Below are 26,565 nucleotides of genomic sequence, written 5' to 3' on the forward strand. Positions count from 1 at the left end.
CTGTTGAAAAATAAGAATTTAAATTATTTTCACCATTAATAAGTGAATATAGTGCAGTTTTCACAAAAGCAAATGGGCATATACAGTATCATTACTGTGGGAGCTGCCCCCATTTACTGGTTGGGGTCAGGGTTCCCTCTGAATATGCCCTGGCTTCTGGCTCCTTCCCTCATCCACAGTCCCCTGCCTGCCACAGCAGGCACTTCCCAGAGGCTCTCACTGACACAGTACCTCACTGATTTCATCACCTTGGGACCCTAATTTTTACATTGAGGTGTTTTATCTCCCTTTAGAAATGTGAGACTAAAGCAGAGGAAAATTAAATGAATGTCTCAGATCACAGAGTGAGCCAACAAACCTCAGTAGCAAATTTGCATCTGCAGTGTTATCCATGAGCACATAAAACATTCCTTTCAGCATTCATAGCTCATTAAAAAAGCAAGCAAAATGAAATGTTCACTGTTGACTTTTTAATGTGCACAGCGTTGACTTTTTTGCATTGCATTAAATTAGAAAGTTATCTCTAATGTTTTAATTTACTTTAGGAGGTCTGTTTACTGTTAAAAGAAACCATTGATTCAAGAGTTAAGGAGTACTTGGAAGTTCGTAAACAGCGCAAGCCGTCAAATGTAGAATTCACAAGATCCAGTCCATTGTCCTTAAAAGGTAGGCACAGAGTGCTTTGATTTTGGATAAAATGTCTGCTTTATAGAGATGGCAGTTATGTTTGACTCTGACTGTCATGTTAGTACAGTGACACATTTAAAAAATATGTTCTAATGAAGATGCTTTGTTTGGGTACAGAAAATAACCAAAAAGTCCCAAAGGGTATTTAACAGTAGGCAAAATATATAAAAATAGAAAATAAAACATTCCTAAGGAAACTAAATTTTTAAAGGGATTTTTTAAGAAATCTTATAAATGGATCTGCTTTAATACTGACTTGATTTAAAGCTTTATGGTTTTTTAGATGTTTTCATATATATCACCCTATTTCAGAGGTTCTCAACTGGGGAGAATTTTGCCCCAGGGGACATTTGGTAATGTCTATAGATAGTTTTGGTTCTCATAACTGGGGTGGGAGCGGTGGACTAGGAACTACTGGCATCTAGTGGGTGGAGGCTAGGGATGCCGCTAAATACCCTACAATGCACAAGGTAGCCTACCCACCCCCACCCTACCCCTCCCGGCACGGCAAGGCATTGTGTGGCTCAGAACGTCAAGGGCACTGAGGTTGAAATGTCCTGCCCTATTTCTTAATAACACTCTGGGAATGGTAATGTCTTTGAGTTATAGGTGAAGAAGCTGAAGACCTGCAAAAGAGGGCTTGCACAAATAAAAGACCTTTTATTGAGGACAGGTTATCTTGTATATTTGGCATGTTCATTCTCCCTTCTCCTTACCATGCTTAGCCCAGAGTCTGATACACAGATTCAGTGACATGTTGAATGACAGAGTATTCAGGTGGCAAGTGGCAAAACCTGACCTCAGATCCAGCTCTTCTGACTTCCAGCCACTGTTCTTTCTGGTCTGTTGTTGTCTTTTTATTTTTTCCCTAAGTCAGCATTTCATAGCACTCTTCGTGGTACAGATAAAGTCAACTCCGTGTTAATCCTCAGCGACAGTGCTGGACTGCTGCGAACTAAATTATGCTAATACAACATCTCTTTAGGAAAGGTAGTGTGCTAAGTACACCCTGTTGAAGGCATACTTGATCTAAAGTGTTTACCCAGCACAGCTGATAAGTAGGCAGACGTTTTACACAAACTGAAAGCTTTGAACAAATGGAATTTTTAGTCCAAACAATATTGTATTAGATGATACTTTCTGGTTTTTTGCTTAGTAGTGGTATGAATCTTGAGAAAAGCCACAGGAGCTTGCATTCTTTGTAGTATTCTTTGTGGACCCGAGCGGGTATGGCTAGTCGCACTTTCTAACTGATACGAAAGGAAAAAGAACATAGTGGGATTCAAGTCCTCCATCTCTGGTGTCGTAGTGGCCTGGTCTGTCATGTATAGCCTTCCTCTCCTACAGAGTGAAGAGAGCTAAATACTCAAATTCCCAGCCTCTGTCATAGGTGGAAAACACAGTTCTGGCCCCAAGGTGAAAATCAAAGTCTTTCTTGGGCTCATGTGGGCAAGAACTTTGTTTTTAAACAAAAAAGTGATCATACTGTACAATTTTGTAATAACCTATTTTTTTCCACCTTACATAATATAGAAATCCTTTAAAAACATGTAATCACTATTTTAAAAAAACTTTGTTTTACTGTGATAAACTATACATAACATAAAATTTATCATTTTAACTATTTTCAAGTATATAATTTAGTTACATTACATTCACATTGTTGTGCAGCCTTCATCACCTTCCATCTCCAGAACTTCCTCATCATTCCAAACTGAAACTCTTTCCCCATTAAAGGATAATTACTCATTACTCCTTTCCCAAACCCTTGGCTGTCACTGTTCTACTAATATATGTATTTGGTAACCACTAGTAAATAAATAAATATATATTTAATATATACGGTCATGTTCCACAATGACACTTTGATCAACAGTGGACCACATACGATGACGGTCCCATAAGATTATAATGGAGCTGAATAATTCCTCTTGCTTAGTGATGTCATAGCCGTCCTAATGTCTTAGCACAACACATTTCTCACTTATTTGTAGTAATGCTAGTGTAAACAAACCTGTGCTTCCAGCTGTATAAAGATAAAGCACATATAGTTATAGTAGTCGGCTGAACCATCCCGGTTTGTGTAAGCACACTGTGATGTTCGCACAATGACAGCATCACCTAAGGACACGTTTCTCAGAATGTATCCCTGTCATTAAGTAGCATATGACTGTACCTGTAAAAATATATACATTTTGTTTATCCATTCATCTTTCAATGAAGTAGTTGGGTAGTTAGGTTGCTTCCACCTTAGTTGTGAATGAATAATGCTGCTATGGACATTAGTGTACAAATATCTGGCTGAGTCCCTGCTTTCATTTCTTTGGGTATATACGTAATCTAGAAGTGGAATTATTGGATCGTTTGATAATTCTATGTTTAATTTTTTTGAGAAGCTGCCAGACAGTTTACCACAGCAACTGCACCATTCTGTGTTCTCACCAACAGTACACGAGAGGGCTCCACCTTCTCTACAACTTGCTAACAGTTATTTCGGTTAATTTGATGATAGCCATCCTAATAGATAGGAAGTGATAGCTCATTTTGGTTTTGATTTGTGTTTCTCTAGTAAGTAGTGATGTTGAACATCTTTTCATGTGCTTCTTGGCCATGTATACATCTTCTTTGGAGAAATGCCTGTTTATGTCCTTTGCCCATTTTTTAATTGGATTGTGTGTGGTTGTTTTTGTTTTTGAGTTGTAGGAGTTCTTTATGTATTCTGGATATTAATCTCTCATTAGATACATGATGTGCAAATATATCTCTCATTCTGTGGATTGCCTTTTCATTCTCTTGATAGTGTCCTTTGACACACAAATGTTTTTAATTTCAATGTAGCCAATTTGTCTACTTCTTCTTTTGTTGCCTGTGGTTTTGATGTCATACCAAGAAATCATTGCTGAATCCAATGTCATGATGCTTTTTTTCTTCTAAGAGTTTTATATATTTAGCTCTTAAATTTAGGTCCCTGATCCCTTTTGAGTTAATATTTGTACATGGTTTAAAGTAAGAGTCCAATTTCATTCTTTTATAGGCGGATATCTAGTTGTCTCAGCATCATTTATTAAAAGGCTTGTCTTTTCTGCCATTGAATGGTCTTGGCTTGCTTATCAAAAATCATTTGATTGTAAAAGTAGGGGTTTATTTCTGGGTTCTCTTTTCTATTCCATTGGTTTACATGTTTGTATTTATGCTATTACCACACTATTTTCATTACCATAGCTTTGTAGTAAGCTTTGGAATTAGGAAGTGTGAGACTTCTGACTTAGTTATCATTTTTCAAGATTGTTTTGGCCATTTGGGGGTTCATATCACCATTTTTAATGACTGCATAGGATTTCATTAAGTGTTCATTCTCTAATTTATTGCTCATATAGGTTGCATACAACATTTTATTTTCACTATGGTAAACCATGGTTCAGCAAATATCCTGATGATATACATATTTGTAAACTGCAGTTTTTTATAGTATTTCTAGTTTAAAGTTTGTATTTTTATTGGTCTGTAAGAGCTTATAGAGGATATTAATGCTCTGTATGTTATATGTTGCAAATGATTTTTCTCAGTTTGTCATTTGCCTTTGACTTGGTTTATTTAGCTGTACAACCCCAAACAAGGAGAAGCCTTTATTTGCTTCATGGAGGCTCAGTGACCACCAGCAGGATGAATGCTGGACTTCCTTGTAGTGAGATAAGTAGTATAATTTTTGGCCAGTGGGAGGAGGCAGGATCATGCTAATGCAACCACTGGTAAGAAAAATATTGTGCTAAGTATCCCTCTTTGAAAGTAAACTTGGTGTGAAAGCATCATCTTTCCTCTCCTTCCTATTTCTAATAACAGTTAACCTTTAACTGACCGTGTGTTTTGTTCACATCTTAGTCCCCTTCTCTGCTGCCACCAACCAGTCCACCCTCCCGCCTCACCTGGACATTTGTACCCTCTAGCTGGCTTCTTTGCATCTCCTGTGGCCAATGCCTCACCTGCTGTCAACAGTTCAGTTGGTGTAATTTCTTAAAATCTAAGGCCAAGATACCTGGGGTGGCCACCTCTCCAGCCTCATCTTGTACGACTTTCCTCTTTTCCAACTATAGCAAACTTCTTTCTTCCAAAGCTCAATTCTGCCCATCTCTGGGGCCCCTTTCCTATATCTCCTTCAGCTCTTTGCTCGGAGTATTCATTTACTCCTTAAGGAAGCTTATCCTGTGACAGGTCTCCTTGTTCCAGGACCACAAGCATTCTGAACTTTTGTTCACATTATTTGATTGTCTTATCTCTCCAAAATGTGTAAGCCACCCAAAGACAGGTTCTGCCCCTTTTCTTATCTACTGTATTTCCAGCATGGAGTCCATTTCTTGGCTGGCAGTAGGTACTTAATAAGTGTTTGTTCATGTGATAAATTGCATGCATGGTTATGTCTTTCCTCTTCCTAGTAAAGTCAAGGCTTGCCATAACTCACATATCCTGCTTTATGTCCTCCTGCTACTCTCTTTCCTATTTCCTGCGAACTTACATTCTATATACCTCTGTGCCTTTGCATTTATAGGTTTCTACTTTGTCTGGATGACTCCTTTTTAACCTTTAAGACCTAATGCAGATGTTACTTTTCCAAAGTTGTCTTTAGGTTCTCCTCTCTGGCACCTATAACGCCTTTATAACATTCATCACATTGTATCGTAATTATGGGTTGGGGGTTTTTTTTTACATTTTTTTAATTGTATTTTTCCACTACCATTTATCCCTCCTTTACTCTCTTCTACCTCCACTCCCCACCACTACCATCACCACACTGTTGTCTGTGTATTTCAGTTCTGTCTCCTCTTTTTTACTTTTTGCTAAATCCCTCCACCTCCTACCTCCACCCAGGAGCTGTCAGCCTGCTCTTTATCAATGAGTCTGTCTCTCTTTTGCATGTTAGTCCAGTTTGTTCATTAGATTCCGAAATCATATGGTAATTGTCTTCCTCTGACTGGCTTATTTCACTTAGCATAATGTTCACCAGGTATCTCCAAGCTGTTGCAAAGGGTAAAACTTTCTTCTTTTTAAGGCCGAGTAGTACTACATTGTGTAAATGTGCCATAGCTGTTTTATGCACTCATCTACTGATGGACACTTGGGCTGCTTCCAAATCTTGGCGATGGTAAATAACACTGCAATGAACATAGGGCTGTATATATTCTTTTGAATTAGTGTTTTGGGTTTCTTCGGATAAATTCCCAAAAGTGGGTCCTAAGACAGTTCCATTTTAAATTTTTTGAGAGCGCCCCATACTGCTTTCCACAGTGGCTGCACCATCCGCATTCCCACCATCATAATTGTGTTTTATAACCTGTTTACCTGCCTTTCTCCCTCCCTTTTAGTGGTAAAGATTGATTCTTTGCCACCCCCAGAGCCTCTTTTCTTCTCCAATGCCTTGCTCATTAACTCACGAGATAACTAGGCTGACAGTTGTAAGTGCTTAACCTCATACTAAAGGAACTCATTTCTAAAAGGTAAGGGTATTATTGTTCACTCACTTCTACCACAGGGTTGCTTTTCGCAGATGCCCAAGGTTCATCATGTTGCAGGCCCTGCAAACGCTCAGGGACAAAGTGCACAGACAGAATAATATACTGCTATCTTGTATTGCTTATTAACAGCTTCACAAAAAACGGGAACTGGATACATGCTTTTACTCTTTCCTCAGAGCCAAAGACATCTCTCTAGATATTTATCTAATGGCCAGTTCTTAGCTGCTTCAGTGATCTTACCTAAATGTCTTTTTCAAAAGTAATTTCAGAGCTACTAACCATAAGGCCTTTCCTATTTCCGCCTCAGCATTCAACTCTGTGTCTCACGGTCCCTAAAACTAGAAAGAGCTGTCATTACTATATTGGTGGTTTGGATGAATGTGGGTGGTTCATGCTTTTTTCTAAACTGAATATCTTCTCTCAGTTGCACGTGTTTCTTACCTTTTTCATTTCCAAATCCATGTAATAGTAATATACCTTACCATGGCACAGATACCTAGCACTTAATGCTGGATGAGCTGAAGTCTCTAGGCTGGTAACTTTGCTGATTATACTCATAAAAGCAATTTTCTGTGCTCTTGAGTTTTCTTTCTAAAAAACAGCATAAATGGCTATGAGGCCATTTCCTTAGTCATATAGTATGAAGGAATACAAAGACTATTCATAAATTCAAACAGCAAATAGCATAGCACAGACATTTGCTAGTAACCTTATCTTTTTTAGGTTGCCTGAAATGTTATTCCAATAGATTCAGTAAAAATTAACGTAAGAAAGTTTTTTTAAAGACTTCACTGTCAGTTTCTGTCAATTGTACCTCATTAATATTTTTCCCCTTAGCCTTGCCAATACTGGGTGTTACCAGCATTTTTAATTTTTGCAAGTCTGACAGGACAAAATTTTAAAAAGATCTCTTGCTCTTTGATTTTTATTTATGTTTCTGTTTTTATGTATTTATTGACTGAACTGAATATTTACAACCCTTGCTCACCTTTGTATTGGGTTGTTTGTCTTTTTCTTCATAATTTTTTTTCTTTCCCATTGTCACTCCCTTGGTCGAGGCCCTTCTTAACAACTCTTGAATTCTTGCCACAGCCCCCTGATTTTCCTTCCAACTCGTCCACACCTCTGCTGTCAAAGTGACCTTTTGAAAACAAAAATGTAATAGTCTCCAGCTTAAAACCTTTTGTGGTCCAGAATCTTAGTTGCCTAATATCCTTTATTTAATTTCATTTGTGCTTGAGACTAACCATAATGGGTCTGGCTCTTCAGAAGCTGATTAACGGTATCAGGTAGCTCACAGGATCTACTTGTGAGAGAACCAGACAGCCCCATTCTCAAGCTACACAATCAGCACAGCCTCAGCCACACGGTGGGCACAGCTTTGGTACATGCACCATTTCAGCTGCTCTCTATGATGTTCAGAACCAGGGACCAGCCTCTGCTGTCTGCCTGCAGAAGACTGACTGCCTGGCATGTGGCCGAAGCCCTGGCTGCTCCTTATAAGGTTTCCACAAGGCTGTACTCTAGTTGTAGGTAAGCCAGGGGGTGCAAAATGTTTTGTCATTTACCTTAGGAAAGTGGGACTTATAAAATATGAAAAGTGCCCTGGCTGGATGGCTCAGTTGGTTAGAGTATCATCTTATACACCAAAAGGGTTTGATCCCCAGTCAGTTCAGGAGGCAACTGATTGATGTTTCTCTCTGTCTGTCTATCTGTCTCTCTCACACAAATCAATATAAAGATATATACCCTTGGGTGAGGATAAAAAAATTTAAAAAATAAAAGAAAATGTGGAAAGTTACCAAAACACAGGGAGAGATGGTCAAAAATTTGGAGATGGTAGCCACAAGTTACAAATAACCACTGAAGCTTTCCTCTTCCATAAACTTCCAAACAATAACATCAGGCTATTGCCAACTACACAACTCTCCCAACTACAAGGAAATGTGCTCAGCATCTCCTCCAAGAGAGATTACCCAAAGTACCAAGTCCTAGTTCCAAGTCCAAGATTTCTAAGTGATGTCTGTTTCCTTTCACTAGTTCATTCATGGTCTTTATTTGTTCACTTGTTGACTAAATCCTTAACTATTGTCAACATATCTTGAATAAAATAGTAAGGAAACAGAAAGCCAAAAACTTAGTTAATATATGACTATATGTACATGGTACTGCAACAAAGACAATATAGGAAGATGCTACTATTCCAATTTCTGTAACCAGTCACAAGAAATAAATATCTGGTATTTCTATCTTCCCTCCTTTAATATTTATTTCATATTTCCTTTGTCCTTAGCCAATAAGTCAGCTGATCAGAATTCTTTACCTGGCAAAGTGATCTGGACCTTCATTCATCAGGGATTTGAGCCGCCAGTGGTCCAGCCTTTGTGAGGTTGTCATTGTTTTCATTACCTTTTAGTCACATCCCATTTTCGTTCTCTGGTTCGAGGAACCGTGTATTCTGGCCAAGGGAACACATTGTTTTGTTGGCAGACCACATTAATATAACTTTACCCTAAGCATTACAAGGCCCCTGCCTTGCCATAACTAAATTTTCAGTAGACCTTTCCATTGTTGTAAAAGGCCAGCTGCATTTGAGCTTTGCTTGATTGTTTGGTAGAATCATTGAATTTTGAGTCCACTGCCTTATTTTATAAAATGAGTTTCTTGATCAGAAGCACTGTGGTGGTTATGATGCGTGAGGCCTTCAGTAAGTCCATGGATGATGTGGCTTGCAGAAACATGGCAGGCAAAGAGGACACATTCACATTCCGATGGGGCCTTTCCAGTGAGAATAAGTTACTGCCTTATCTGTGATGAAAGAGGTTGAATATAGTCCACTTGCCACTGCTAGTCCGTCTCCCTGTGATATGAGAACTGGTGGGGAGACTCACATTAATTGCTGCTGCTGACAAATTGAGTGCTTTGTCTGCTCAGCCTTGGTGAGGTTAAGTTCGTGTTGTTCAGTCCAAGCATGTTGTTCCTCCTTGCCACCCATGGCCACCTGGCTCATGAGCCCTTTGAGCAGGTAAATTGGGAGCTGGTGAAAGAGACTGGCCAGGATCCATGGGGCAGGTCATCTTGTCCAGCTCTTTATAAAGGCTTCTCCTTAATGGAGCCTTTTGGAGAATATTCACATAAGATACAACTATTTTCACTTTGCGTGACTTTCCCCCTCATGTCCTTGTCACTGTGCCTTCTGAGTTCTGTCTCAGGCTATCTCTCCTTACAGACCCCAAATGGACCCAAAATATACTATTCACCATTCTGCCCACTGGTCAGATTTTTCTTCTTTATGCCAAGTGAGGTTATATCATCACTTTCATTCACTTCTGGCTGATAGCATCTATTGGGAAGGGACGTTAATAAACCAGACATAAATTTTTCTCTGCTGGTAAACTGGTCATTCAACCTTTCGGGTCATGTATATAGGTTAGAGAAACATGCAAACATACCCCTAAATGTTTGTGCTTATTTGTTAGTAGTAGGAGGGGTGCAAAAACTTAACCTCCCTTTTGGATGTACTCTTTCACATGCCCCAGACCATTGGATATTTAGAAACTGTATTTTTATAGGTTTCATCTGTCACCATATGACATGCCTATGTCCTAGCATGACATCTACAGTGCATGCCTCCTTCTGACCTATAAGTCCTACCATAATGCCTTCAGTGTAGTAAACCAGAAGAATACTGTACAAGGCAGTGAGATAATCAAGGTCCCCGTGGACTAATCATGTCACTGGAGCAGAATGTTAACAGAGCAATGAGGCACAACAGCGAAATTGTGTGGTATTCCTTCCATAGAGAGAAATTTGCTTCTGAGTTCTCTGCTCACTTGATAGAAACCTCAGATTTTACCACCTCTATATTGCTGATGGTAGGTACTATAGTGCTCCAGCTGAGAGACCACCTGTAGAAGGGTCCATGCTTAACTAAGCCTACAGTAATCCACCGTAATTCTCCAACATCCATGTGTCTTCTGCTTAGGCCAAAGAAGCAAGTTAAATAAGAAAATTATATGAAAAAATATGTTCTTGGGTATTTTGAGTTTTTGATAGTGGCATAGTCTCTCTGATTTCCTAGAGATCAATACTGCTTTTAGTTTACAGTTCTGATGCAGAGGGGAACTCCAGAGACTTTTTTCTGGCCCTCCATTACCATAATAACACTCCTTCCATGAGACATGGAGCTCAAGTGTGGATTCTATCAGAATAAAGCTATTCCAATTATATACTCAGCAACTGAGAAAACAACTCGAGAGTTTCATAGACCTGCTGTGCCCTTTGCAAGATTAACCGAAGCCAAATTTCTGTGTATTGTCCTTTGGTGTTTTCACATGGTTCTCCATTTGTATATATATCTGTGTCCTAATTTCCTCCGCTTAAAAAAGGACACTAGTCATATTGGATTAGGGCCTACCCTAATGACCTCATTTAATTTAATTACCTTTTTAAAGATCTCATATTCAAATAGTCACATTCTGAGGTGCTAAGCGTTAGGACTTCACATATGAGTTTTGGAGGGACATAATTCAGCCTATGACACAGAGTTTAAGTAGAGCCTTAGCATATTCTCCATCTTATTTTGAGTTATGGGCATAATCAGTTAACCAATAAGCCAAAACTGTCTGAGTCAGTCCATTGACAGGGTTCCTACCAAGGTTTTAGGTCATGACTCTCTTTAGTTGACTGCAAATTTTGGGCAACCTTATTATCAGGTTGACCCACCCTCTCTTGGGCTTAAATGGCCTACAGACAACCTGCCTGTTCTGGTTATCAGCCCTCCCAGCAACTAGTTCTCACTTCCTGAAGGGTATCCCTCACTACCAAGGTAGCCATCCACTGAGAAACAGCCCTGATAGCAGAGCTTTCTCTGCGTTGGGCTTCCACCATTATGCCGAGGTTCTCTGGGAACACAGGGCAATCACTTGGCACAGACTGACAATCTTACATAGATCAGCATGCATACAGATCATCTGCTCTCTCAGCATCCTTTAGCTAGGTATGCTTGGCCAGGGTACAATTTCATGTACCTTGTAGCCGCATTCCAGCAGAGGGACCCCAGTTTTCCCACTGATCAGCCTTTTATTTAGCAAGCATGAAGATGATCTTGTGAGGATAGAAGTGGCAAACATTTTAGTTCCAGGTTCAGGCACCAAACAGGCTGGCTATCAAGGGAATGCTGGGCAAGCCAACTACCCAGTGCCCAGAGACTTGTGCAGCTTTGCAACCAGAATTTGGAAAGCTGAGTTCAGGAGGAGCCTCTCTTCCCTCCTATAGGAGGGCCTACAGGAGATTCAGTGGTCCCAGATGGCTTTGGCCAGGCAACTCTGTTCTAAAGAAAGCTCCTGTAGTCATGTATCAGCTTGTCATTGTAGCCTGATAGGTCCTGAATATACTGCTCTCTTGTCTCTGGGCCTTTCCATGTGCTGCTGCTTTTCCCCGAAACTCTTTTCCTTGCACTCCACAGGGCCAGCTCCTTATCACCCTACAGGCATGTGCTCAGTAGTTACTTCTCCTGAGAAGCCTTATCTGATTCCATGCATGGTCTTTCTCAAGAAACTGGTTATTCCTTTCCCATTTGCCTGGTCCACCCTGGACTCATTGTTCCCCGACTCCCAGAGAATAAGGGTCTTGTCCTGTTCAGCACTCAGTGTGGTGTCTCACTCAGGAGGAGCGCACACACTGGAAGAGGTAAAGGAATGAATTATAGTTTCTACTCACTGGTCACATGCTTCTTTGCCAAGCCTTTGCAGCATGCTTCCATTGCAACATCTTTGCCCTTCAACAAAAGGCAGAGGTGAAAGTGGTCTGTAAATTACAAATTATTAGGTGGTTTTTCTCATTTGGTTTTCAGAAAGTCAAAACCACATCCTTCCCCAGTATAAGATTAGGCGCAATATTTTCTGACCTTTCTTTAGCTAGGAACTGAACATCCCTTCCCTCCAGCTCTTCCCCATCCCAGTCACTCTCATGTCCCTGAGCGTTACTGCCCACCCATTACGGAGCCTCAGCCTGCTAGGTGCTGGGTCTCCCACATAGCCATGGCAGGTCTTTGGGCAGCCGTTTCCAGCCAGCATTCTTAACCCTGTTCTAAAGAGGAGCACCAGACTCGGGGTTCTAGCTGTGTGCTCAGAGTCACATAACTAGTAAGCATCGGAGGCAGTATTGTAAACATGGCTGTCTGATGTCTGGCTTGTCTTCCCTGCTTCATTATCCCTGTCAGGGAAAAGGGTGCGTGTGTGTATGTGTGTTTTTTTCTTTTAGTAAAATTTTTCTCTAATCATGAAAACCAAGCTGTCGTTAAATTAACCACGGGGAAACTAAGAGCATTGTCTTACTTGAACTAACATGCGGATATCTTTATTTTAGATTTATATCTCCTATTTCCTGATCACAAGTTGCAAGGGGAAAAATAGACTCCAACACAGAGCTCATCTTCCAGCTCCAAACACTTATTTTAATGCATTGTCTAGATATAAGGGGTTCACTGCATTTTTGTGTTTGTGGAGCAGTAAAATTTTTACTGCCTATTATTCTATTCCATACAACCGTTTTCTTGCAGTTAACATCTGAGAAACCCAGTCCTTTGGAAAATGCCATAAAATAAATTAAATTTTCCTGGGTACTGTGGTTTCTGTTTGCAGTGGTCGCCCCACCTCCCTACCCCCCCCCCTTGGCTTTTCTTCGAAGCTGAACACTCCTCTAAAATCTTAGCTTAAATCTCCAGCCGAAGTGTATAGCTGTCTCCTCGTTCCATTGTGGCATCCAAGGTGTCTTCTGCGAATGTTCAGGGCTGAATTACCAGGCTTCCTCTCTCTTCATCGACACCCACACAGCATTCTGCGGTGGGGCACATTACCACCATGTTAGGAAATCAGTGGGTGTTCACATAACAGGAGAAGAAAAAGATGAGAATTGCCAAAGCAAGCAAGTTCTTCCTATTCTTCCCTCTGTCTGAGAAATATTCCCCTCCTTTCCCCCACACCCGGTGCCTGGTACCTGCCAAAGAAAGCTTTCTCTTTGCTCTTCAGACACAGGCTTGATTGTGAGCCCTTCTCCTCATTGTCCCCATGGGTGCAGATTTGTATATGTGCTGTTTGTTTTGGTTTGTATTTATTTTCCTAGCTCATTGAAAACAGGGCCTTTTCCTATTTAAAATAAATTTTGGAAGTGAAACACTTTTTATTTTGAGCCCAGCCCTTCCTCCATATAAACCATCAGGCATTTTCAGAGAGGACAGTGAAATCTTGCCCTGAATCACCGTCCTTACCCATTAACATTAACCTTCGTTTCTTACACATCAGCAAGAATAAAAATTATTGTACATTCAATAAGTAATCCTGACAAAACACAGGCCCTTGGCAAATACTACTAACCTCAACAGTCACTTCAATGTGTCAGCCATTCCCCTGAGTGTTGGCATCTGTCCCCGTCGTTCTGCATGCCTGTTACAGGAATGGTACTGTCCTCCAGTCACAGTCACAGTGACGTAGGGACTGCTCTGACTCTCAGAGTCAGACATGGATGGCTGAAAGAGGAAGAACTGGGCATTCGTGTGGTTTTATAAACAGTAAACAGCACAACATATTTTTAATTTTCTGATGTTCTGGTAACAATTCTTAATATTTAGACATTGTTTTTTCTATTCACAGCTCTTTATGAATAGAAATGGATTTCACTAGACCTATCCTAGGGCACAGTGGAAACATGTGTTTTCTCTTTACACATGTGTTTCAATAGCTTTGGTTATTATTTACATTTCTTCCCATAATGTACTCAGTCAAAACATTTCTAGCCTTTCATCCACACATGAGAAGCTTAAAAGGGCAATAATGAAAACAAGTGCCTCTAAGGGTTCTGGTGAATGTGCCACAGTTTCAGCAAAGATTGTTTTTCCAGGAGTGGGCAATTTGTAAAACTTAAAGTTTTATACTTTTTACAAAAAGTGTGCTAAAGCAGCAATGACGACACATGGTGCTTTGCATTCTCAAAAACTGGAGAGACTTGGCTAACCAATTTTTCCAATAAATGAAAAGAAAACAAAGCACCTAAACTTTTAGGGATAATGTTGCCACGTTATAGTCACCTGTTATGGGCATTGCCAGAATAGCAATGACTGATTTTTTTATTTTTTTTATTTTACAAGAAATTAAAACAAAAAAAACCTTGATGTACAAATCTTCAAAATATGTTACCAAATTTTTACCATACCAAGAGGCTGATGATTTGAACCACCTACAAGACCTTTTCAACATTAGTTTAGACCTTATGGGATTGACTCTACTCACCTGTGAGTAAACTGCTTTCTCTCCCACTCTGCCCTTCTTCTTAAACCCCCTGGGTGAGGGGGAGGTGAGGGAAAGGAGGCACAAAAGGTCTCTATAAGGCTGCACTTTCCGAAATTTGGCACATCCCAGATAGAGTTTTAAGTAGTGGCAACCTGTCCTATGTTTGACAGATACTAATGAGGAACCTCTCCACTCCCACTACTCATAAAGCTGTCGCCTTTTCTCATAGGCATTGCATATGATTTCTTAATGTGTGAGTTGACAAGGTATAGTGGAAACTATTTAACTGGGCATGCACTGTTTGTTTCTTGGGAGGTCTATGGTCATTACACTATAGCAGTAGCCCTCTAATGTCTGGGAACTACCTATAGCATTTACCAGCTTGTGTGTTCCCTTTAAATTCTTTTCCTTTGGCCAGCTCTCCAATCACAATGCCAAGATTTCAAAATTTGTAGTAAATGAGTTTCATATCCCTGATATTAATAGCCATTGGGACACTTGAGAGAGAAAACAGATAGTAGTTATCTAACACGTTAGATACTAAAAAAATTAAGAACATTTAACTTTGAAGGGTACAGAGGATGAGTGAAGAGATCCTAGTGCAAGAGAACACAGTGGTTTAAAACACTTTGGGAATGCGATTCACTAGGGATTTTGGCGACTACAATGCAAAGGATGATTAAAAACCAGAGAGCTTTCATTTTCAAATTCCCTAATATGGCACTCTCATTATTCTAATTATTTAGAACAAAAGTGGAGGGTCTAAAATTATATTTTTTATACTTACCATATTTGGTTTACCATTTCAATTGTTTATAATCAAAACAATTTTATGCTCACTGTAACAACTGTTGTAAACTGAGCAGGGAGAATCCATTCCCTTTGGTAGAGTAGACATTTATATTGTCTCTAAATGAATTTGCCACAGATTTCTGAGTGAGGTGGTTGTTTGTGAAGCATCGTGAACCCCTGGGCTGTCCCCAGGGAGTTGAGAAGAGGCACATTTAATAACAGTTCAGGTACATTTAGTTGTGGAGCTTGTTTATATTTGTTGTTCTACCACAGTGCTGTTATTACCTAGAGCCTAAACTCTAGTCACTTTCAAATTTATTTTAACTATTTGATCATGAACTATTTATTTAATAGGAAACTTGGCTTAACCTATTTTGTGAAATGTCTTGAGAAAGTTATCTGTCTACATTAAGCAAAATCCAAACGAGCTCCCCATAATCTCAAATATAAAAAATGAATGCCTAGAAGAGATGCTAGTCTCAACTTTGAGGCCAAGATCAAATTGCAGTTCTAGGGTCAGAGATTGGTGTGTATGTACATGTAAACGTGTATGATTGTGTGTCTCTGGGTGTATTTAATAAATAATCTGGATATACCTAGATTATAAATTGCTACTAAAGAACATAACAGTTACAAGGCCTGAAAGGAGACACCAAAAATATGATTTCCTTACAAATATTTGAAGGAATTCTACTTAATTGCAACCAGAAGTCTGACCTGGAAGTTTAGTGTTTTGACCCCCTAGCTGTCTGGTTTCCTATTTGTGGTGTTTTGCTCTCCCCCAACTGTGAGAAAATCTGTTTTACACAGTTTTAACCCTGTATATTCTTAGAAACAGTGAAGTTGAAATTATTCCCTTGGGGGAAAAGAAATTTCTCATTGTTTATAAGAATGACTTATAAAGGTTTCTCTTAAATAGAAAACATTTTTGAAACACTTAGCAAATCTTTCTTTATAAGATATATTTGAAAATAAAACAGCTTCTGCGTTTCCTTTCAAGGTAATGTGAACTTTTGGAAGACTAAGATTTTTGCGTAGTGTAAGTTTATCCTAAGTTTAGTAAAATATTAGTGTCTTAATAACAACAGTGACAAAGTTTATAAATAGTCCTGTTATGAGGAGGCTTTTTCACTTTTTTTTTTTTTTTTTTTTACCATTTCTATCTTATTATATCTTTTTTCCTTACCTCTTTAGGAAAGTAAAAACTAGGCTGAACTTTAGGGGCCTGTAGTAGTAATATGGTATTCTAATAGGCTAAATGACACCAATGAAATGTAATTATCGCTGTGGGGCTGGGAGACCTACTGTTGGAAAATTGTAGGATTCACACATCAAATGTTCATAGGTACCTATGCTGAATCTAGTAAGATGATGGGAAGCATTAATTGCTTCTATGTAACCTCTCAGCATTTGCCAGGGCGACCAAATGATCATATACCCCATTCTACAGATCTCGGGCATTTTCAGTTAGAGGAGAGCATCATCCTTCATATGTGATGTGGGGCTTTAAGAATGCAGAACACCGAGAGTTAGCATCCATTTAGCTGAGAAACTTTTCATCGCGTTCTTTTAAATAACAAGTTTTACTGAGAAACTATACAATTTACTCACTTAAAGTATACACTTCAGTGATTTTTATATGCTCACCAAGTTGTGCAACAATTACTAGAATCACTTTTAGAACATTTCCATCACTCTATAAAGAAACCCGTTACCTATTAGCAGTAACTCCTCATTTTGCCCCAATACCCCGCCCCCCATCCACCAGCCCTAGGCAACCACCAGGCTATGTTCTGTCTGTTGATTTGCCTATTCTGGACATTTAATATACATGGAATTATGTAATATGTTATATTATTCTTTGTAACGGGTTTATTTCACTTAGCATAATGTTTTCAAGGTTCATCCATGTTGTAGCACTTATCATAGTACTTTACTTTTTTATTGCCAAATAATATGCCACTGTAGGATTATATTCCATTTTTGTTTATCCGTTCATCAGTTGAACATTTAGGTTGTTTAGCTATCACGAACAAGGCAACTGTGAACATTTGTGTAGGCCTTTAAGGGGATGTGTGTTTTAATTTCTCACGAGTATATACCTAAGAATGGAATTTGTACATAATCTTGTACCTCCGTATTTAGCACATTGAGGAACTTCCAGACTGTTTTCCAAAGTGGCTGCACTATTTTATATTCCCACCAGAAGTGTATGATGGTTCCATTTTCTCCACGTTCCTGCCAATATATTTTTACTATCTGTCAATTTGATTATAGACATCCTAGTGGGTGTGAAGTAGTATTTCATTGTGGTTTTGATTTCCATTTTCCTGAAGGCTAATGGTGTCTATTCAGACTCTTGTCAGTCATTTGTATATCTTCTTTGGAGAAACGTCTACTCAGATTGTTTGCCCATATTTTAATTGGGGTACCCTTTGATTATTGACTTTTAGGAGTTCCTTGCACATTTTAGTTATAGGCTCCCTATCAGGTATATGATTTGCAAACTTTTTCTTTTTCTTCTATGGATTGTCTTTTTACTTTCTTGATTTTATGCTTTGAAAGAGAAAAGTTTTTTTTTTTATTTTGATGATGTGTATTTTATCTATTCTTTTTGTTGTTGTGCTTTTGGTGTCATATTGAAGAAACCATTGCCTAATCCAGGACCATGAAACTTTATACCTATTTTTTTTTCTAATTTGAGTTATATATTTAGGTCTTGGATCCATTTTGAGTTAATTTTGTGTGTGATGTGAGGTCAGGGTCTGACTTCATTCTTTTGCATGTGCAGATCCAGTTAGCCCAGTACTATTTGTTGACGTGACTATTTGATCCTCATTTAATTTTCATGGTACTCTTGTCAAAAAGAAGTTGACAGTAAATGTGAGGGTTTATTTCTCGACTCTCAATTCTATTTCTGTGTGTCTCTCCTTATGCCAGTACCACACTGTCTTGATTACTGTAGCTTTGTAGTAAATTTTAAATAATCTCCCTATTCTTTTAAGTATATATATTTGATTATACTATTACAGTTGTCCCATTTTTTCCCTTTATCCCCCTCCGCCTGGTACCCCCATTCCCTCTGGCATTCTCTGCCCCCCCCTTAGTTTATGTACATGGACCATACATAAAAGTTCTTTGGCTTCTCCATTTCCCATGCTATTCATAACCTCCCCCTGTCTATTTTGTACGTACCAATTATGCTTCTTATTCCCTGTACCTTTTCCCCCATTCTCCCTTTTCCCCCTCCCCACTGATAATCATCCATGTGATCTCCATTTCTGTGATTCCATTCCTGTTCTAGGTGTTTGCTTAGTTTGTTTTATTTTTGTTTTTTTAGGTTCAACTGTTCATAGTTGTGTTTGTTATTCATAGTTTTGATCTTATTCTTCTTAGATAAGCCCCTCTAACATTTCATATAATAAGGGCTTAGTGATAATGAACTGCTTTAACTTTACCTTATCTGGGAGGCACTTTATCTGCCCTTCCATTCTAAATGGCTTTGCTGGATAGAGTAATCTTGGATGTAGGTCCTTGTTTTTCACGACTTTGAATACTTCTTTCCAGCCCCTTCTTGCCTGCAAGGTTTCTTTTGAGAAATCAGCTGACTGTCTTATGGGAACTCTTTTGTAGGTAACTCTCTTCTCTTGCTGCTTTTAGGATTTTCTCCTTATCTTTAACCTTTGGCAATTTAATTATGATGTGTCTAGGTGTTGTTCCTCTTGGGTCCAACTTGTTTGGGACTCTCTGAGCTTCCTAGACTTGTATGTCTATTTCCTTTGCCAGATTGGGGAAGTTTTCTTTCATTATGTTTTCAAATAAGTTTTCAATTTCTTGCTTGTTCTCTTCTCCTTCTGGCATCCCTATGATTTGGATGTTTAAAGTTTTTAAACATTTAAAGTTTAAATGTTTAAAATTTAAAGTTTTCCCAGAGGTTCCTAAGCCTCTCCTCACTTTTCTGAATTCTTGTTTCTTCATTCTGTTCTTGTTAAATGCTTATTTCTTCCCTTTGTTCCAAAGAGTTGATTTGAGTCTTGGTTTCCTTCCCTTCATTGGTGGTTCCCTGTATATTTTCCTTTATTTTATTTAACACAGCCTTCATTTTTTCATCTAATTTGCAACCAAATTCAACCAATCCTGTGAGCATCCTGATTGCCAGTGTTTTGAACTCTTCATCTGATAGGTTGGCTATCTCCTTGTCACTTAGTTCTTTTAATGGAGTTGTAATCTGTTCTTTCATTTGGCCCATGTGTCTTTGTCTCTGGGCACCTGTTAGGTTATAAGGGGTGGTATTAGGGGCCTTAGGTATTCGCTAGGCAGGGCAACCCACTTCACTATGTTGTGGTGCTGTCTGTAGGGGAGGGGTCAAAGAGGGAACAGTGCCACTTGGCTTGGCTCTCTCCCACTTTCAGTCACTTGCCCCACTTCCCATACATAAATTGCACCTTTTTGGGTGCTGTTCTGTTGCCGATTCCCGCATGGGTGGGCTTGTGGTTGTTCTATGGGCCCCTCCAATGGACTCTCCTGTGAGACTGGCAGTTTCTCCTGCTGCTGCATCCTCCACAGGTTTTTACAGCCAGAGGTTTTGAGGCTTTTATTTGCCCAGTGCTAAAACCCTGGGTTGCTCAGTCTGTCTTGCTCTCCAGTTGTTTCTACCAGTTTATTCACATGCAGACGTAGGACCATCTGGTCTACCAGCTGCCACCTTGCCAGCCCTGTCCACCAGCTACCACCTTGCCATTCATCCTCTACCATTCAGCTGCCTGTCTCCACCCCTCCTGTTGGTCTGAATGAATGTTTCTTCTTTAACTCCTTGGTTGTCAGACTTTCATACAGTTTGATTTTCTGGCAGTTCTGGTTGTTTTTGTTTTTAAATTGGTTGTTATCCTTCTTTTGGTTGTGCAAGTAAGCGAAGTGTATCTACCTACACCTCTATTTTGGCTGGAAGTCTAAATCATCCTCCTATTTTTTTAACAGAACTATTTCATTTTCTCCCCAGCAGAATCTGTTTTAAACTAGCCACTGTAAACATCATTTTAAAGTGTTTTTAAACACCAGGTTTTTAGTCAAATAACTTAAGTACAAAAGTTTTTCCACCAAAGGTTTTTTACTAGCGTTTTATTTTTTATTTTATTTTATTTTTTAAAATAATTTTTAAAGGTTTTACTTATTTATTTTTAGAGAGTTGGGAAGGGAGGGAGAAAGAGAGGGAGAGAATCATCAGTGTGTGGTTGAGTCTCCTGCTTTCCCAGCTGGGAACCTGCCCTGCTACTCAGGCATGTGCCCTGACTGGGAATTGAACTGATGACCCTTTGGTTCACAGGCCGTCACTCAATCCATTGAGCCACACCAGCCAGGGCTTTTTTCTAGGGTTTTAAATTAAATTAAAACCTTTCACAAGTTTATCAACTCTAGTTATTTTATTTTAACCAAATCAGTGAAGATAAAAACAATCCTCATTATAGTTAAGGTCATTATATTAATGAAAAACTGCAGTGAGTTAGCAGTATTTGCACTGTATGACAAGGGATGCTCATGGGTCTCACTAACTCCTGTCAAAATCCTTCACTGTAGGTTGTGAAGTTGATCATGGCTGAAAGTTTGACACCCTTTGCTTATCCCTCTGGCCTCACCCTCCATCTTTCCCCCTACTCTTATGCATTCTGAAGTCTAAACCTCACCTAACCTACCAGGATTCCCAGGACACAGACAAGCCTAAAATACCCTCCCATCCTCAGTCCTCTTGGCAGAATCTTCCTGATGCTTCCAGACTCTGCTTGAATGTTTCCCTTCCTTGGAGACCTCCCTCCTCTCAGTTTAGTTTGTTACTTTCCCTTGTTAATTTAGGCATGCCCTTTCTTGGCATCCACAGCCTCAATGCATATCTTTATTGTAGCACTTATATTATTCCCATCGTCCTTTAACCCCTTGCCTCTCCCTCTTACCTAAGTTGAGTCTCTCAGAAGCACAACAGTTTTCTTGACATACTCAGGGCTTCGCATAGTACTTGTATGTAGTAGATACACAACTAGCGTGAGTTGGATGACTCTGGTTGTATTATTACTATTAGAGGAACACCAAGCTTTTGACAAAATGAGAAAAAAAAAAAGCAACCATTTCCTGTTCACACTGGTCCCTGTAACTCCTTTACTGAGATCATTTTCAGGGTCAGAAAGAGTACAATTCCTACTTGGTTGAATGCCTCACTTACATGGAAATACTTCAGTTTGCTGCCAACCTGCTCCCTCAGTAACAGCTCATCATCAGTGTGATATTTAATTTATGTTATATGACTAACATGTAATTCCCAGACAAAGATTTGCAGCCCAAACTTATTTAACAATGTTGACATTTCTAAGGAATCTTTTATTTTTTCCTCAGCCCAGAAAAAATTTTTGTTGAAAAGCTGTGTTTTGAGAAGAGAGTTAAGAAAAAGTGAGACTTGCTTCAATGTATGGGAAGGGTTTTAATGATAGAAATCAGCAGAGTAGAAGGGTGTGTGTATGTAGCTGCATAGGGAAAAGTAAGTCCATGGAGCATAAGCTTGAGTAGACCACAAAGAAAGATTGGTGCGGGAGGCGGGGGACGGGCTAGGGTGAGGAAAAGCCTGAGAAGTGATATTTAGCTTCTTGTAGAACTTCAGTGGTAGGAGAGTTAGAGAAAACGTTCTGTCACTGAGAAAAGATGAAAACAAAACATTAGAAACATGAAAGAAGCATGATGCCAGGGGGGAAAGAGGGAGGACAGAGCAATGCTTGAGGTGAAAGGAAGTGCAATGTGTGTATGTCTAGCCTGGGAGGACATTGCTTTGAGACTCACAGCCTGCTCCAGGACCCTACTGCCATCTCTAGGACTCCCGTTCAGAGACCCCAAAGCATTGCAGAGTGTCCAGTATTATCTTTTTCTTTCTTTCTTTTTTGTTATGGACTTTTAAATTAATTTATTCTTATTATTCATGTGTTTATTTTATTGAATATATTGGGGTGACATTGGTTAATGAAATTACAAAGGTTTCAGGGTCCAGTATTTTCAGGTAGCAAGTGGAAAGGCCTCCTACCCTGTGGACGTCCAGTGAAACAAAGGAAGAGACACAGTAGCAATGAAGAGAGAAGGGGAACTGTGACCGGAAGCATCTTCAGCTTCAGTCAAGTGACTCAGAGCTGAGTGATACCTTGAAAATGTTTGCATTTGGAAGGTGGTAATAGAACAGTGAAGAAAAGTGGTACTGTGGTATGGATATCTAGGAAACTGGGAGACTTGCGATAATGAAACAAGAGATGCTTTTGTGGAGCCTCAGGGGATGGTGAATTCTCAGCATTCAACAAAAGGAAAGACATACCAGTCAAAGGAGAGGGGTTTTCCTGAAATGATGGAGCAGTGTCTGCTCCTGGGGCTGGTGGGGACTGGGATTATGGAAAGGCCCTACCTTTGTACATCCTCACCTGTGTACATCAAATCTGATACTTCTCTATAGACTATTAGAGCTTCAATCCATTGGTTTCTTACTCTGCCCCGTTACATTCCTGGTGTTTCCTTGATATTTTCATTTCTTTTGAACTCAGCTACATATTTAAAAGTGTCTATTCCTTTATCTAGATTCTTTGTTTTTAGCAGGAAGTTCTTTATTTCAACCTACCAGATTCAGCTTTTAAGAGATGTATTCCTTTTACTGCAAGGCTATATTATTAATATATCAATATTTAATATATTGTATATATTTAATATAGGATGGTGCACTTCTTACTCTATACTTCACAGCTTGGTAATGTGGTTTGAGTTTGCAAAGTGTATGTGTCTGTATCTACATCTATACCCATACCTCTGATCAGTTATATTTTCCACGTCGGGGCCACTAGCAGTTCAAGAGTCTCAAGGTGGTGTTCCTGGTCCTATTAGAAGTGCAATAATGTGCTTACATGAGGCTGAAAGAAGATGAAAGCTTTACAACCACCTGTCAGATCACTTTCGTTTAGGTTGCTCTATAATTGTTATCTACTTACAAAAATTATTCTGAAGATTATAGTTACAATTCACAACATAAAGAATACTTTTGCATTACTTATAAAATATCTTCAAAGTTAGCAAATTAGAAAAGCAAGCTTTAATTGTAATTTATGTTCTGAGACTTTGGAAGAAGGATATTAATGCAAATATTTAAAAGAAAATGCATCATATTTAAGGTTATTGAATGTTTTCATCAAATGATGGTATTTCTTTTAAAAAATTAAGCCTTCTTCAAAAGAATTTTTACTTTCATTTTTAAATTATTAGAAATTTCAAGTACATACAACAATAGAATCATACAATCAACCCCCACTTATCCATCACCCAGGGTCACATTTTTAACATACAGCCAATATTATTTTCTACTCCCACCTTGTTTATCCTGCCCACCCTCTACCACATTGTTTTAAAGTAAATCCTGGACATCATATTATTGTACATACAAATGATTGAATATATATAGCTCTGAAAGATAAGGATTTTTTAAATAATCAAAGTGCCACTAGGAGGAAAAAATTCTTGATGTCATCAGATATGTAGTCCATCTTCAGATTTTTCTGAATATATCTCTCTGTTTTTATTTTTTAATCCTCACCTGAGGATATATTTATTGATTTTTTAGAGAGATGAAGGGGGCGGGGGAGAGAGAGAGAGAGAAACATCCATCAGTTGCCTCCTGTACATACCCAGACTGGGAATCAAACCCGAAACCTTCTGGTGCATAGGACTATGCTCCAACCAACTGAGCCACCCAGCCAGAGCTGAATATATCTCTTTAATTCTTTTATAGTTGGATTATTCAAATTAGGTTCTAGACAAGGTTGGTCCATACATTTATTGCATTTGGGTAATTTTACCTGAGATCAGCGATTTTCAACCTTTTTCATCTCATGGCACGCATAAATTAATTACTAAGATTCTGATGCACACCAAAAAATGTATTTTTTTGCCCATCTGACCAGAAAAATAGGTATAATTTTTATTCGCTCACACTGGACATCTGTTGTTGTGTTGGTGGTTGTAATTTTTTTATTTGACAATCTAAGGGAAAAGAGCTCAGTGCCCCTAACAAATAGTTAGGTATTGCATGTTTTAAAAATTCTTGAGGCACACCAGTGTGCCTCTTGTGGTACACCGGTTGAAAATCACTGCCTTAGATGAGTATGTCTTTGAACCTGTGGTAACGCCCCTCCGGATTTTTTTTTTTTTTCTTGCTGTTTACTGATTGAAGAAACTGGGTCAAGTATCCTCTGGAATTTCCCACATTTGGGGTTTGGCTGGCTGCATCTACATGGTGGTATTAACATATTCTTTCAGCCCCTGTATTTCCTGTAAACTGGTAGTTAGATCCACAGGCTTGATGAGGTCAGGTCCCTTGTTTCTTGTGCAAGAATACTTTGTGGTAGATGGGGTGTATTTCCTGTTGCATCTCATCGGGCAGCACGCAGCACAAGATGTCTGGTTATATCTCTTTAATTTTATATTAATAGTGTATATCTGATGAAAATGAAGTTTCTGTTTTGTGATTTTTTATTAATCAGTATTTTAGATTTGTTTGTTTGACATTTATATATTATCAGTAAGTACCTTTTAAGCAAAACAAGATTTAAAGGGCCCCTTTACATATTCTTTTAAATTTTGCCTCATTTAGGCAGTTCAGAATATCAAGGTAGTGTTTGTCAGTAATAAAACCTGAGTCATAGCACACATGTTTTTTTTTAAATCTGAGTCAATGTGGGATTTGATTCAGCATCTTAATTAAGATCACAAGTCATTGCATACCTATAACTTTAATTTTTACATGTCAAAAAGTCATACATTTTATGTGCGCTCTAAGGACTTATAGAAGATAAAAATTGAAAAATATGTGGTGATTTTTTTTCTGTGAAAAGATAGATTAACAGGCAGTTTAAAAAGAGAGGGAGAAAAGAAAACAAAGAAGGTATGAGACATATTCTTTGAAATCCTCCAGAGGTGTAATAATAAAATTGAGCTAATATGCATTGGCTTCTCTTAAATTGCCTTGGGAGTTTGGGCCTTGAGTGCCTTAGAAATTAGCTTTCTTCCCATGCCTCTTCACTGTTGCTATAGTACTCTTGCTAAAGGCCTATTTGTTTGTGTTTAAGGAACTAGGGTAATTTCTCTTATATTCATTTACTGAGCTTGCACTTTGTTTTGCTCTTACAAGAACTCTGTAAAGTACCACCATTACTCTAGCTACTAATTTTCTTATTATTTTACCAGTAAATCAACAAAGTAAGATTTAGAGCGGTGACTTCCACACGTGAACTGTACATCATAATCCCCTTGAGCTCTTTAAAAAGAATGCACTTCTCTGGCACCCACCCCAGATCAACATCAGATTCTCAGGTACTGGGGATACAGGAATCAGTACAGTTATAAAAGACCACAGCTTTGGGGATTCAAGTTCTCCACATTTTTTAGATATGGGCAATGAGCTTATGATTGGGAATTGGAAAGATGCTGTACTAGTAGATGGGTACTTGAACTTCATAGTGGCTTATTGAATAACTGGAAGACAGTAGGATTGATGATGAACTTTGGGGATATTTAGTGTTTTCAGCCATGACTTGCATGTATGCATTAAAAATTAGAAAAAAGACCTTGATCTAGTACCTTATAAAATGGGATACAAACCCACCAAAACTGTGACAGTACTGAGAGGAATGTTTGTTATTACACAAATGCAGAACAGAAAATATAAACAGAAACCAGACTACATATGCATCAGAAGAGAAAACAGTGACTGGCTTGTCATGAAGGAAAAGCCACTATGAAGTACTAAACACAAATCTATAACCCGGAACCTATTGAGGAAGCCAGCGCAGGAGTGTGCCATTGGAGGAAGGCGCAGTGATCTTCCTTTACTTAATAGTTCTCCTGAAGCTCCCATGTTGTGTTTGTTTCTCATCTTTGCAAAGTTCCTAGAACAAATGTTTGCCTTTTTCTGCCATCTTTCTTATCCTCGTTCATTGTTCTACCATGAAGCTATCTCAAAAATGCTACTATCTCCTAATTATCAGCTCTTAGTGCTTTGTTATATTTCTGCCTTTGATCTTTAAACTCTCTTTTTCCTTGACTTCCCAAGACTTTACACACTTGATTATTCCTTTTTCCTTCTGACTCCTTGTGCACTCCTCTTTTTCTGCTGACCCTCAAGTGCTGATTCTGCCTTGGTCTTCTTCATTTCTCACTTCACGTATTCCACCATGAGATTTTTTGCCCTTTGGCCAGAGTTGCCTCAGTATACATATATCTCCAGGCTC

The 26,565-nt window shown here is 38.9% G+C and overlaps 1 protein-coding gene across 1 annotated transcript in view; it reads left to right on the forward strand.

Annotated features, from left to right (window-relative positions):
• The window catches only part of SLX4IP (SLX4 interacting protein), a 210,782-nt gene that overhangs the window by 141,198 nt on the left and 43,019 nt on the right, over positions 1-26,565 (forward strand). Inside the window, exon 4 of the mRNA XM_053926902.1 lies at positions 546-666. Within this exon, the coding sequence (XP_053782877.1) occupies positions 546-666 (121 nt within the window). The remainder of the gene's footprint in view (positions 1-545; positions 667-26,565) is intronic.

Source organism: Desmodus rotundus, chromosome 6 (assembly GCF_022682495.2).
Source record: "Desmodus rotundus isolate HL8 chromosome 6, HLdesRot8A.1, whole genome shotgun sequence".
Classification (NCBI taxonomy): Eukaryota; Metazoa; Chordata; class Mammalia; order Chiroptera; family Phyllostomidae; genus Desmodus; species Desmodus rotundus.